Source organism: Coffea eugenioides, chromosome 6, assembly GCF_003713205.1.
Source record: "Coffea eugenioides isolate CCC68of chromosome 6, Ceug_1.0, whole genome shotgun sequence".
Classification (NCBI taxonomy): domain Eukaryota; kingdom Viridiplantae; phylum Streptophyta; class Magnoliopsida; order Gentianales; family Rubiaceae; genus Coffea; species Coffea eugenioides.
Genome location: NC_040040.1, coordinates 12667028 through 12680484, shown reverse-complemented (window position 1 = coordinate 12680484; position 13457 = coordinate 12667028). Strand labels below are relative to the sequence as shown.

General features: G+C 37.5%; 3 protein-coding genes across 4 annotated transcripts; 2 read left to right on the top strand and 1 right to left on the bottom strand.

Annotated features, from left to right (window-relative positions):
• Positions 1 to 1365: 1365 nt before the first annotated feature.
• On the top strand, positions 1366 to 4102 carry LOC113776147 (protein WHAT'S THIS FACTOR 1 homolog, chloroplastic). The gene is made up of 2 exons (XM_027321245.1): positions 1366 to 2846; positions 4043 to 4102. Exon 1 carries the CDS (start codon positions 1458 to 1460, stop codon positions 2826 to 2828), a length of 1371 nt encoding a protein of 456 aa, XP_027177046.1. The 5' UTR covers positions 1366 to 1457; the 3' UTR covers positions 2829 to 2846; positions 4043 to 4102.
• A 2030-nt stretch (positions 4103 to 6132) lies between these two features.
• LOC113775848 lies at positions 6133 to 9008 on the top strand. Of its 2 annotated transcripts, XM_027320885.1 has the most exons (3): positions 6133 to 6638; positions 7676 to 7914; positions 8358 to 9008. In XM_027320885.1, exons 2-3 carry the CDS (start codon positions 7678 to 7680, stop codon positions 8997 to 8999), a joined length of 879 nt encoding a protein of 292 aa, XP_027176686.1. In that variant the 5' UTR covers positions 6133 to 6638; positions 7676 to 7677; the 3' UTR covers positions 9000 to 9008. The 2 variants fall into 2 exon arrangements, with proteins under 2 accessions (XP_027176686.1, XP_027176685.1); XM_027320884.1 differs by lacking the exon at positions 6133 to 6638 and having other exon boundaries at positions 7499 to 7914.
• A 1607-nt stretch (positions 9009 to 10615) lies between these two features.
• On the bottom strand, positions 10616 to 12989 carry LOC113774818 (peroxidase 16). The gene is made up of 4 exons (XM_027319443.1): positions 12542 to 12989; positions 12161 to 12358; positions 11883 to 12048; positions 10616 to 11593 (listed from the first exon to the last, which is right to left on the bottom strand). Exons 1-4 carry the CDS (start codon positions 12749 to 12751, stop codon positions 11187 to 11189), a joined length of 981 nt encoding a protein of 326 aa, XP_027175244.1. The 5' UTR covers positions 12752 to 12989; the 3' UTR covers positions 10616 to 11186.
• Between the last annotated feature and the right edge of the window lie 468 nt (positions 12990 to 13457).

The window sequence follows — 13457 nt, the reverse complement described above, 5'->3', positions numbered from 1 at the left end:
CACTCGTCAGTATATTTAAATCAGACCCAATCTAACATGACAATTATTATCTTTTCTTATACTTATATATTTTTTAAAATTAATTTTGTTTTATAAATACAATTAACATCCAAATGCATTCAAATTACTCTTTTTTTTTTAATGAAAGACGGTTTTATTAATAAATGACTATAAAGTCTAGTGCCCATCTTTATGCACTCTTACATCTTGATATATAAGATGTTGGCACGCCTAGCCATTTCATATGCTGCTGCAGTATTGCCTTTTCTACTAAACCAATACCTTTTATTTTTCAAAAACTCATGAATCCAAACAGGTTAAAGTATCGAATTTGAACAATTAGTACTATGTAATAGAAAAATTAACAAGGTTTATAAAGTTCATAGTAGGATGTTCTTTTGTTTTTCTCATAGTCCAAGATAAACATTATCACAAGAAAATCATATGTCAACTTGAAAAAGACAGCCACCTCCAAATTTTTGAAAGCTTTGTTTGGATTGCATATTTCTGGATTTTTTGTAAAAAAATTACGGCAACAATTTGATATATGTGAGGTAAAAAGGTGATTAAAAAATGTGTTCACGGAAAACGTAGCAATTTTTCTTTGAAAAATTACAATCCAAACACAAATATTTTCCCTTTTTAGAAATTTTCCACCCGATACCCTCCTTTCCCCTAAATGAAGTAAATTCTTAAGCATATTGTTTGGATTGTGAATTATTAGAGATATTTTTACTGTAGCACTTTTTGTGACGTGGTGTATGTGAGATAAAAAGGTAATTGGGAAGATTAAAAGGTATGTTGGAAATTGTAATGATGATATAAGCAAATATATTTTGGCAAATAAATTGCAATCCAAACAATATGTTTGTATTAAACAATTTTTGTCTTGCATTTCACAAATAATACTACTTTAATATGTGAAAAAACGCTAATTTGTGACAAAGTACCAAGAACATGTATTGCATTTCTTAAACATTTACTCATACTCCCATAAAATCTTGTTAGAAATTTCGTATCTAACAAAATTTTAACTAATTTAATATCTTGGTTCCGATAACTTTTAAATATTAATCACATTATTAAGGTACAATTTTACATTTGTTATTTAGTGAAACTCGTTTCTTTGTGCCAAATTTTTTTAATCTTAAGTTGAACTGCATTATCTGGATTGGAGCATGCCCGCACCGGATCCAAATTTCCAACTTATTTAGGTAATTAATCAAAGGTTATCCCAATTTCCCAAAACAAGACATGAAAGGCAGTGGATAAACGCATGAGATTGGTTTCTACTAAGACGCCAATAATGGTGTTCCCAGAAGATTGAAAGAAAAAGAGGCAGAAAAGGGCACTTCCTCTGAGTGAAGAAGTCATTGGACTTCCACAAACATCATCATTCTTCCGTAAGACCGCTCCTTCATCTGCGTGTCTGGTTTGTCTCTTTTCTGTTTGATGTAATGCCCCACCGAGGTGTTAGAAGCAAAGCTCTTTTAAGACAATTTTTATTGTATTTACGCCTGCCATTTGTGAATGAGGTTACGTTCAATAGTAATGATAATGCATTTCGCTACTTACAATGGCGATTGATGACTACCAGCAAAAGGGTTCAAGAGAGGAGCAAGAGAAAACGTGTCCATGATCTTGAGGTGGCTCTGGAAAAGCACAAAGTACTGTCCAAGATTCTATTTTTCTTTGAAATTTTAAAGCAAGAGCCTGAACAAATCGTGCCCATTAAAAGTTTAGATAGGTACAGAAGGCAAATTAACCTCCCTAAACCCCATAAACTATCAGCTTTTCTTCGGAAATCGCCTAAGCTTTTCGAGCTGTACAAGGATCAGAGAGGGGTCTTGTGGTGTGGGATGACGAAAATGGCTGAGGAATTAGTGGAGGAAGAGGGAAGAATTATTGAGGAGAATAGCGATAAGGCTGCTGAATATGTTACTAGGATGTTGATGATGTCAGTAGATAAACGACTTCCATTGGAGAAGATTGCACATTTTAGGAGGGATATAGGGTTGCCAGTGGATTTTAGGAGCCGTTGGGTGCATAGATATCCTGAAAATTTTAGAGTCGTGCGGCCGTTTAAACCGTATGATGAGGGGGAATATTTGGAACTTGTTGAGTGGAAGTCTAGTTGGGCAATAACAGAATTGGAGAAGAAGTCAGGGATGGTTGAGGAGTTGAGTGGTGGCGATCACGTTCCAGGGCTGCTTTCGCTGTCGTTTCCTATGAAGTTTCCTCCTAATTATAAAAAGGTCTTGTCACGATATTATCCACAAATTGGGAATTTTCAGAAGAGAGAATATTTGTCTCCGTATGCAGATGCTAGAGATCTGAAAGCTGGCTCACAAGAATTTGATAAGAGGGCTGTGGCAGTTATGCATGAGCTACTGAGTTTTACAACTGAAAAGAGGGTGGTAACTGATCATTTGACACACTTTAGAAGAGAATTTGTGATGCCTCAAAAGTTGATGCGATTGTTGCTGAAGCATTTTGGTATCTTTTATGTTTCGGAGAGGGGGAGGAGGTTTAGTGTCTTTCTCAATGAGGCCTATGAAGGTTCAGAATTGATAGAAAAGCATCCCTTGGTTGTTTGGAGGGAAAAAGTCAATGGACTTATAGATTACAGAAAGAAAAAGAAGAGAATTGGGACTGTTGAAGTTTTACATGATATAGATGATAAGGACCTGTTTGAGAGTGAGTCTGAGAATGACAGTATCTTGTTGGATCATGAACAGGAGGAGACCATGGGTAATCTAGAGGATGCTTCACCTGCAGACAGTTCAGAGATGGAGATTGAAGAGATTTATGCGGCATACCAGGACTGAAACTTCACGAGTTTATAGGTTTCTTATTTTTTTTTACTATATTTTTGTTTGGCTAAAGAAATCACATTGGAAAACACATTTTTATCACTTCTTTGATCGTGCATTCTTCAACTACTTGATGCATGTGAGGAAGCTTTTCCATGTAATATGTGTCGACAGATTTTGAAAATAGCAAAGGTTGAAAGCAAGATGAATAATGACACAGAGAATACTACTCTTGGAGAGACCTGCAAGTTTTATTTCTTTATAGTTTCAAAAACATTGCACACACCTGAATTTGGCTTTTCGGCTTTGTTGGCATTACTGAAGCAATCCTATTTTGGGCTTTTTCTAATAAACGTGCAGAAAATAAAATCTGCCAAATAGTGTCAGGATCCAATATTCTAAATCCTAATCGAAACAAATCTAGAAGACACGGCAGATGAGAACAGGACAACAAGTGACAATGTCATGATACGCAATGGAAAATGGGAAAAATTTTGACTGATGAATCCTTTATCTGCCAGATAAGTGTTGTTTCCAGTGATTTTAATTTGAATTGAAGTTGTGGACAGGCTGAATACAAACACCATGTTACAAGAGATGCCCATTCATAAAATGTTGTGAATTTTATAGTAACAATTTCCATAGGCAACTTCGAGCTATGTACTTAAGAATCGGGAGACATTGTCAGATGATGAACATTGAGCAACTTTCTTGAATGTTATTAAGGTGGGGGCTATAGAGTAAAGCACTAGGCAGCACTAGCTCAATCACTTCTTCCGTGGTTTTGCTTCTTTTTCAAGCTGAACATTTTTGGTTTGTTAGTTGATAACTTACTTTGTTCACTTTTCAAGTGGAAGGTTTTCTTGAGATTCTTATTGTACTAAAAATTTGAACATACTTGCTTTCCTATTTTTCGGTGCTTATGGAAAATATTATCTCCCAGACTCTTGTTATTAAAGGAATCAATTAAAAGAAGAAGAGATTTATGAGAAGATAGTGGTATGTTTATAATCTTTCTCACAAGGAGAATGACAACTCGAAGATAAAAAATCAATCTTATAGAAGGTCATAAACTTACCTTGTCATGATCCTCCAAAGCTAGACTCAATGTTAGATTTCAAGTTTCAATCCTGTGTAATCCCTTCTTTATGATGTTCACACTTGCTATGTATTTGAAGTATTTTTCCCAATCTGAGGAAGGGTTCTGATCTTTTCTCTTTTGTTTTCAGGAATTGTTCACTCAGGAACTTTAAGGTTGTTAAAATGATGAAATGACCGTGAATGGAGAACAGTCAACTGCATTATTCAATGGTACTCTCTTTGCAGAAAAGTTAATATTTTCTTATTTAATTCTTTTGCCATCACATTTTTTAATTTCATAAATATATGATTTCAGGTACTTTTGACCTCAGTGCTCATAATTATCTTCTTTGTTCTCGCTAATCTTTCTTTTCAGCTATAGCATAAAATAACAAGTGCTGTTTTGTGCATAAAAGTTGCCACTTTGCTTGCCTGCACTTATTAAAGCATATAGTGTGGACTGTTTTCTGGTAATGTTTATTCTTCTATCACTCTAGTAGTAATTGGAGGAGCTTGCAGTGGCAAGGTGTTATGTAGTCTGTGTAGGAATGCATAAAAGTACTGGAAGTGTACAGACGCTTGCTTTACTGTTCGAAATGTCTAACTTTTTGACTCAAAGATAATTTCTAACCAAGTGACTTGTTATGTCCGGATATATATGAACTTTTGTCGAATTAGGATGCATCTAACCCCAAGAAAGACATCTTCTTTGCAAACAGGAGCTTATATTAAGATACAGTTATTTGATAAATGCTGTTATGGATTGGTTTTGTGCTAACTTGAGTTTGTCTACACTTTGTGCCCCAAATCCCACTTCATGCCCCAAATTCGGGCCAGGGCCAGTGGTGGGGTTTTGGAAGGGTAGAATGTGTGTGCGTGCGCGTGCGAGCATATGTGTGAGAGGGGGAATGCCGATGGTCCCATGTCAAAACAGGAAGATATGAAAGTTAGGCCAGAAGATGCATTGCATGCTTCCTTAGAATAAAAATCTTTAGGAGGATAGTTGCTTCATGGTGTTGAATCATTTGGATGTATGTGGGGTGCAGAATTTCGTAGATAAGAATTGAAATATGGTACGAAGCAAATACATTGTTTTTATTTTTCTTTCTAAATAATCTGGGACAGCTATGATTTGGACCTTCAGCTTTTGGAGGAAAGCGATCCAAAGCAAAGTTTATCTATCCTCATCTCCAATCTCGATGTAGTATTCTTTAATTGTATCGCAAGGGGTTGGATCAGGATCAGTGCACCAACCTTTCCCTTTCTAAATATTAACTTGATTCTCTCCTGTCTTTGTCAAGCTAACTCTTGAGCCTGAGGGAGGGGGAGGGCTTCTCTAATTCTGCTTTTATCATTTAAATCAGCACATTTCAAGGATCTACCATGATAAAGTAATCATATCATTTTAATTAGGCATCTTAGGATCGATCACAGACATTGAATGCGGTCAACTTTTTACGTTCATCCATGTTTCTTTTTCTTCTTTTCTTTTACTTGAAAAGAAAGAAGAAAATTCATGCCTATCGTTCTAAGGCTTCATTCAAACATTTTTCAGGAAGGGCTAAATTATGGCGCCGCTCAATTAAGTAAATCCCTGTTTGATCACAAATCTGACCCATCCCGGTTGTTTTTTTTGTACTGTCCACCATATGGCCACTCGAAAGAAATTTTCAAATGATACCACCTATGTAGCTAATCAACTGTAATTAATGTAATCTTTAGCCAATTGCCAAAGGAGGAGGGGAACAAAATAAAAGGAAAAATAACATAAAACTCAAGTGCGTACCTCGAAAAATTCAATGATTTGTCAGGTACGGATACAACAGCGAACAGGATGATATAGGATTTTCCCACAAAATTGGGATCAATAAGAAAAGATTCAAAGTGTAAAAATAAAGAAGGGAAAAAAAGGAAAAAGGAGAAAGAGATGGATTCCATACCATTCTGGATGTGACAAAGAAGCACCAACTTTTTCTCTCGTCCACAAAAAATCCTCATATCCAGCAGGACCTGCATGGAATATCTTGTTCACAGGGCCTGGAACTTCATTTGCATACGTCCAAGGAATGCCATTTGTTGTTGGTAACCTAGCATATACGAGAAAACTGTTTATCCTTTTTGATTCTTTTATGGGCCCTCCCCTTTTTGATCTTCCAACATATATAGAATAAGGAAAAACACATAAAATATTAACACATCCTCACGAACACAAAAACACACACACACACACACAACACAAAGTAGAATACTACAATTGAAAGCATAAAATTATGGTTAAATGGTAATGCTTGCAACAGCTCTTTCTCTCCCACAATCTCTCAACACAAACACATGCACACACACCCTACAGCCTGTCATTGTGAATTATTAAGAGCCCATGATTAGGATTTTATTAGTGAAAACTGCTTTGTTTTTTCTCTGAGGAAGAGAAGAAGAGAACAGAAAAGCAAGGTTTTTGACATTGGCCTCAGAATAATAAAGGGATTGTTGCTGTTGGTGATTCATAACCATCTGTTTACTCCAGAGGGCACTTTGATTCCATCGTCCATCATGTTTTAAAGAAATGAGTTGTTGAGTCTTGAGATGTTTCGATCAGTGCTCAATTTGGATGGTCGCACTAATATTTGAAGTGGTTGGATTCATTGGTCGTAGTTTGTTTTTGCGCTTTAAAAGCAGTGGCATGAGAGTGGAATGTCTTCAATGACACTTTTACTGATAGAGCGATCCGCTTCCTTTTTATTCCAGGTACGTTATTCTATCCAATGCATGTGTACTTCGGAAACTTCTGATCTCAGGATTGTTTCAGGAAAAAGAAAATTTTGCAGCTTTATTCTGTGCAAACCATTTCAAGTTTTGGACTTTCTTTTTCTGGAAGCTTCAAATCGTATAGTTGTGTCTGAATTCTCAAATTCCAATGCAAAATCATATAGTTCTTGGAATGCTTTTGCGCCATCTTCATTCTTCTCCGTGGATAATGATTTAGGCATAAATAGGAATGGCTAGTCTTGGATATGTGTGTTAATAAGACTAACTACTAGAGTTTTGTTTGTGAATTGTGAATGATTTACTTCATCAGAATTTGGTGAGATCCCATCTTCAGCATAAATATGGTACACAGCACATATGAATCCAGGGGAAGATAGCCAATGTATAGCATGAGAAGTTAATTAGGGTCATCAATTCTCTTCAACTCCAGCATTTCTCTGCATCTTTACAGCTGGTGTTATGTAATATGAACACTTGGAGGTTCGTAGGGGGGAAGCAATTTGAATTAAGTATGGGTTTCTCAAGGGCCTGTAGCGTATGACCCTTGCAGAATAAGCAAAATTCATATGTCCAACCGAGAAGAAAAAGTGTCGCAGTCTAATTTGACTTCTTCAAATGCGTGCCATTTTGCATGATGATCATACGTTCCATTTGGTGTTTGGTGGTTGGAGGTTTCTAGGCCTTGTCTCCACGTTCATATAGTGGATTTCATCATACTCATCAATTACTGGACCCAAAGAGCATTCTCAAATATCTCCTACTTTAGTAATATTCTGACTCTTCAAAGCCATGGTTGTATTACCATCTTCAAAAAGGCATTTTTTGTGGGGGAGCAGAGGAAAGAGGCCACAAAGAACTTACAAAAGAGAGAGATGCAACGAAACAACTCCATCTCCACTTGCATTTCTCATTATCAGCATATTTCTACAATCAGCATGTCATCCTCAAACCCTCCCTTTTTTTAGAAGCTTATACACTTATTGCTCTGATTCTTTGATGACCTAAATGATTTACAGGGATGGCAACCAAATTCCAATATGCAATAAACCCATTAGCTACTGCTTCAAACAACTCACTTGCTGTAAATCAAAACAGCGACTGGGGATACTCCCGAGAAACTGGTGCAAGGGGGCAATCAGAGGAAAGTGCTCTGCATCATTTTAAGCACTCTATGGATCATGAGATGTTCGATTTACAGAAGATAGAGTCCATCAAGAAGACAATGCTATTGCATGAAGATATCTTTCAAAGACAGGTGCTTTTCTCATCCTTGCTAAGCCCTTGATCTTCTTCTACACCAGAGTTTTCAAATTTATTCTCTCCATAACTTCAGCTACGCATTTTCCAAAATTGATACCTTCGGCTAAAGGGATTAATAAAAACCAAAAGAATCTTGATGAATTCAACCTCTTCAAGATGTGCTTGTTTTCTGCAATAGTTTATTGGTTTTCAGATCTCATCAGCAATATAGTATTTGAAACATGCAAGAGCCAGCTACTCTTTGCCCCCTACACTGTATGAGAACAAAATCACGTTTCCTTGCAATATTTTTTTCAGAAGTTCATGGTTAGCTTGCATTGACTTTGATTAAGTAATTCCAAGTATTATCTTGGGTTCCTAGAGATATGCTGCACAATTCATGAGATGGTACAGAGTTGGAACTGATTTTAGCTTAAAAAAAAAAAACTAAACTTGCAGGTAAGAGAGCTTCACCGGCTGTATAATCTCCAAATGAAGTTGATGTATGAGCTAAAGAAAGAGATGACGTATAAACAAGGTCCGTTAGCAGGAAAGGATCCTAGCAGTTCTCAATTTTTAATTTGCCAAAAACAAATGCAAGATATCAGGTCCAATCTCCCTGTACATGGATTGACATATGGTTCAGCAGAAAGGAGTGCTAGCAGTTGCGGGGAGAGCCTGAGAATGCCAAAACTATTCAACCTCGAAAGGGTTGCTGAGGAAGGTCCCTCAACTAGCATTCAGCCCACTGAACAGGATCAACAAAGGCCTAATAGGTACGGGCTTTCAACGAGTAATAAGGCAAGCATGGATGGATCAGATGAAGAAATAGATGTGGAGCTGACTCTCAGCATTGGGTGTAGCAAGAGTAAAAAGAGATCGAACAGCCGGAATAATCCATGCAGCCTAGAATTAGGGGGGTCAGATTCGAATTATAGTGGCAAAGAGCTCTGTTCTGCTGCAATTGTAAAAACAGAGAAAAGGGAAGATTCTGATGACCCCAGCCCTGCTTTAAGCAGTTCGAGTGCCACACCGAACCAAAATACTAATGCAACAACATCCCATTGGCTTTTCCAAGATCTGAGTTTGAACAGAACATAATATTTTGCTTATTGTTCTGTCACATTTTGTTTAACACTTAGTTAGAATCCTAGGAACAGCTCTTGAAACTGAATCTTCACCTGATCAAAATACTTGCAATAAAAAAGACCATTGACACTCAAATCATTGAAAGCCAGCCATATTTCTTACTCAAATCAGGTAGCAACCTGGATGATTTAAGAAAACAATTTTGCCTCGTTTTCCCTGTAAAAGTGGCCATCATATTACACGACACTTTTATCGTGCAGTCAAACTAGCTACCTCAAGTCATTCATAAGAATATACCGAATCCGCATCCCTCCATCTACATGCAAACATCCGAAAAGTGCCAAAGTCAATAGAACAAGACATTGATGCACCAAAGACATTCGGATTTTTAAAGTGTCCGGATTCTCCCCATCCATACTCTAAAAACATAGGTAAAGGTAAATTTCCTGCAGGTAGTCCCCTTTTCAGCAAAAAACGAAGACTTTTCATGATTAGGACAAAGTGTTCACGACAATTGACATGATCAAAGCTAGAAAAATTATTCGATGTATGCTACTATTACATGAACTTAGAAGCGCTGACAGCGTAGGAAATAGATGGAAACAGGTTAAATTTGAGACCCAAATTTCAAACGACCCCTTAACAAAATCATAGTACCACCTTTCAGTGCCAGCATGTTTTTTAGCAATCGCTTTCTTGACATACGGGTATGTCAACGAATTCCCTTGCGACAACTTAAATGCCTCCTTCTCCAAATTCGCGCATCGCTCGCTAAAAAGTAAAATCCAAACAACCACATTCTGCTTTCACTATTTGCCTTGGCAGGCAAGCCAATCTCCGCCCAATCCTCTAAAGAATCACTGCTGGAAATAGTCAACTCATCAGGCATGGACATGAGCCTTTTCACCCCAGCACATTAGCCATGGTGAGGATCCGGTCACTGGTGCCACGTCCTTGTGTTGGTTTCCTGCAGAGGAAAACTTCCTGAGTCTGGACATGGCGTTGTCACTGGTTCCATTCCATGTTTGGCTCTCCTTGTGATTCTTTGAAACTATCAAGCTGGTTAGATTGAATTGACAGCACTGTAGAATCTTTGGACAAGCACTGATTAGAATGTTCAATGCCAGTAAAACTTGCGTTCTCTTTCCTTTTTCCCCCTTTCTTCCTGAGGAAGTTTAGCCCCTTTTAAAGAGGAGATATCGCAGAATATGGTAGAAATTGGAAAAAATAGTTACTTACAGGCCTTGGTAACTTCTAGGAGTATTTTACGTTCAAATGGAGCTTCTAAATTGCGATTTATCGTCTATTATTTGCTTGATAACTTCATTTCAAGTCAAATTCTATACTATACGCAAGGAGAACAAAATAAATTTACTCAATGAGATTATATTCTTTAAAAAAGAGAACGTATATCTTTATTTTTATATAAAAAAAAAAAGTCTTTTTTCACTCGAGTAATTTCACTGGCAAGCGTTTTGATCTTCACTATGCAATCCATGCATTCTCCCCTTCCTAATATAATAAAACAACAGAAGAAAGAAATTCAAAGGCAAAAGGAAAAACAGCCCTCTGTAGCAAGTATGATAGACAACCGTATAAAGCATACAAAGTGAAAAAAAAAAAACCTATGCACAATCACACTAATATGATGAATTGAAAGACTAGTAGATCACACAATTCCTGTTCTTGAGTGCTACCAAGCATCACTTTTCAGGCTGCCATGCTACTACTATATTACTACTGCAATCTCACGTACGTGTAAAATCCTGGTTTCCTAGTTATGCATATAAACCTCTTGTATCCTCAACTCACACTTAAACTTGACCTCTTCCCTTCTCTGCATTTTTAGACTTGATTGCACTGGAAATTATGCTCCCTTGCTTATGTTTTCTGTTACTCTCTCTAGTACTTACAGCTCCCATATTTCTTTTCTTTGTATCCGCTTATCTCCTTGCAAGAACTCTTCTGATTCTAAGAAAGTTTGTCCTGTTCTTGTTGCTTACAGCCAAACTCATTTTTGCTCTTTACATTTCTTAAATTCTTGAAATTGCAATGAAAACCACACAAAAAGGAATTTACTTCCTTGTCGAAGAAAAAGTTTTACAGGGTTCACAGCCTCACAAACAAATAAAGAATTAGCTATACTTCACACTGAAAGACTAATTTCTGTCCATGGAAATGTGGGAGCTCTTGGATTAATCAGTTTGGCCTTGTGCAGTCACGTCTGATCTCACCCTGATTCCCAGTCAAGACTCCAACGCGGCCCAGCTTGGTGATGGCTGTGATAAAAGCTTGCTGGAAAGCAGCTTTGTTGGACGCAAATTGGTTGACGGTGGTCTTCGACCGATTATCCGTAAACAATGCTTGATCAGAGGTGAACAAGCCCTTTCCTTGCTGAAGATTTTGGTAATAAGCATTGTCAAAAGTATTAGGGGTGGTCGGATCCATGTCGATGGCAATTCTTGAGTCGACGTTGGTTGGGCACATTTGCCTTAGCTGCATGGCGTATTGCAGATTCAGTGTTGGGTCAATTCTTGTTTGAGGAGTAAAACTGTATATGCGCTTGGAGAATCTGCTGCAGTGGGAGAATCCAATTGTATGTGCACCTGCAACAAATCAACAAATTGATAAATTAACCATGGATGTTATGAAGAAAAAATACGTTAATCTACTAGGGAAGCAAAGTCAAAATTTTGTTAATTGATTCTTGCAAGGAGGATTAAAATATTTGGAAATCAAATTATCAGGGGATTTCCCCCAAAAAAAAAAAGAATAAAAAAAAAATTCAAGGATCATTGGTGGCTTCAGAAGAAGAAGACGAAGCAATCTATTTCAAGATTTCCAGGAAACATATGAATCAGAACAATGATAGTAATGCTGGCTTCTATTTGTTACCTGATAAAGCAATCATATCAGTTTGGTCTAGACCATGACTAGAAAACAAGGCATTGAGCTGGTCCAGATTAAAGTTCGGCGGCGGAAGCCTATGTTGTACACTGGCAATGGTAGATATTCTCCCATCACGTCGTCCCAATTCGACCGGATAAAATGGTCCCCCAGCCTGCATAATTAAACAAAATCAAGATTATTCATTCACAAATCACAATTCTGCTCGTTTTGATTAACAATGAGAAGCTTGCGTCCTACTGCTTCAAATTTAGGAATAATCATACCAAGGAAACGACTTCACGGGCAGCCAAAGCCAGTACGTCTGCACATGAAACTCTGTTTTTGCACCGAGGGTCGCTATCTACAGCTGCTTTGGCTTTGACAACGGTGTCAAATCCATCTCCGGCGAGCGAAAGATTGTCGGGGTGATCCTTTTCGGCGCTGTTATTAGGCGATGCAATCATAATCGAAGCATCGCAACCCTGTACACAGATGTCAAAACCAAAATTTATCACAAAATCAAGCATCAACATCAGCCCTGCAGAAAAAAGCACTCGTCCGCGCGTAATAATTGATGCGGGCCAAAAAAGTGAGAGGAAAAAAAAAAGTTGAAACTAGTAAAGTGATCAGCTAATGAATTATGAATGGAATCTACACGTACGTACCCTGACAAAGCAATCGTGAAAATAGAGTCTGAGAGTTGCCGGAGCAGTAGTGAAGGTCTGCCTGAACTTCGTTTGGACGGCATTGCGGACAAGGGCTTCCACATTTGGGCACGTATTGCGATAGAAGTTGGTAGTGAGTTGAGCAGAAGCTGTTGTAAAAATTATAATAAAGAGAGAAAGAAGCAAAGCAGACAAGCTTTTGTTAGGCATTCTTTTTGTTTTGCACCAGTAAATCAATATATATTTCTAATTAATAAGCATTGGTTATTGATGAAGAAGATGTGTATATATAATGCATTAGGAATCAATCATAAAAGAAGGAGAGCTGCAGCTGTTTATATATAATAATAAAAATGATAATAATGCGGAGAGATTGAGGCAGATACAGTCTGGCCACTTCCTGATTGATCATGTCTGCTGGGATTAAGGCTGTGGTGAGGAGGTGCCATTTAAGAATTGGTGGGTGGATATATCACTACTTGCTGATCTTTTCTTCTGTAGAAAAAGGTTGACAGGTATGTTTGCGAAAAGGAAGAATGATTGGACTTTGTTTACGTGCCGGTGCATGAACCATGAGTGTCTCGATTTTCAACACAAGTATAAATCACGAGCAGGAGTCTGCATGGAAGAGAACAAAACAGGCTCAAATAATGGACTATGGAAAGTCCCATCAAGAATGTGCTTTCCCTATTACTTCCTTGTTCCTACTCCAAGTCTCCAACCCAGAGAAGTGAAGTGGGGTAGGGTACTACCATACAAGTTCTTTGCATTCCTGATGGAGATAGCCAACCAATTAATCGTTTACAACTCCTTTTTTTTTTATTTTTATAAACAAGTATCAAAAATTGCTGCTTGCTTTCATAATTGAGGTGGAGTAGTACATAATTAGGCTCAAGGTAGAATTTGAAATGGATAA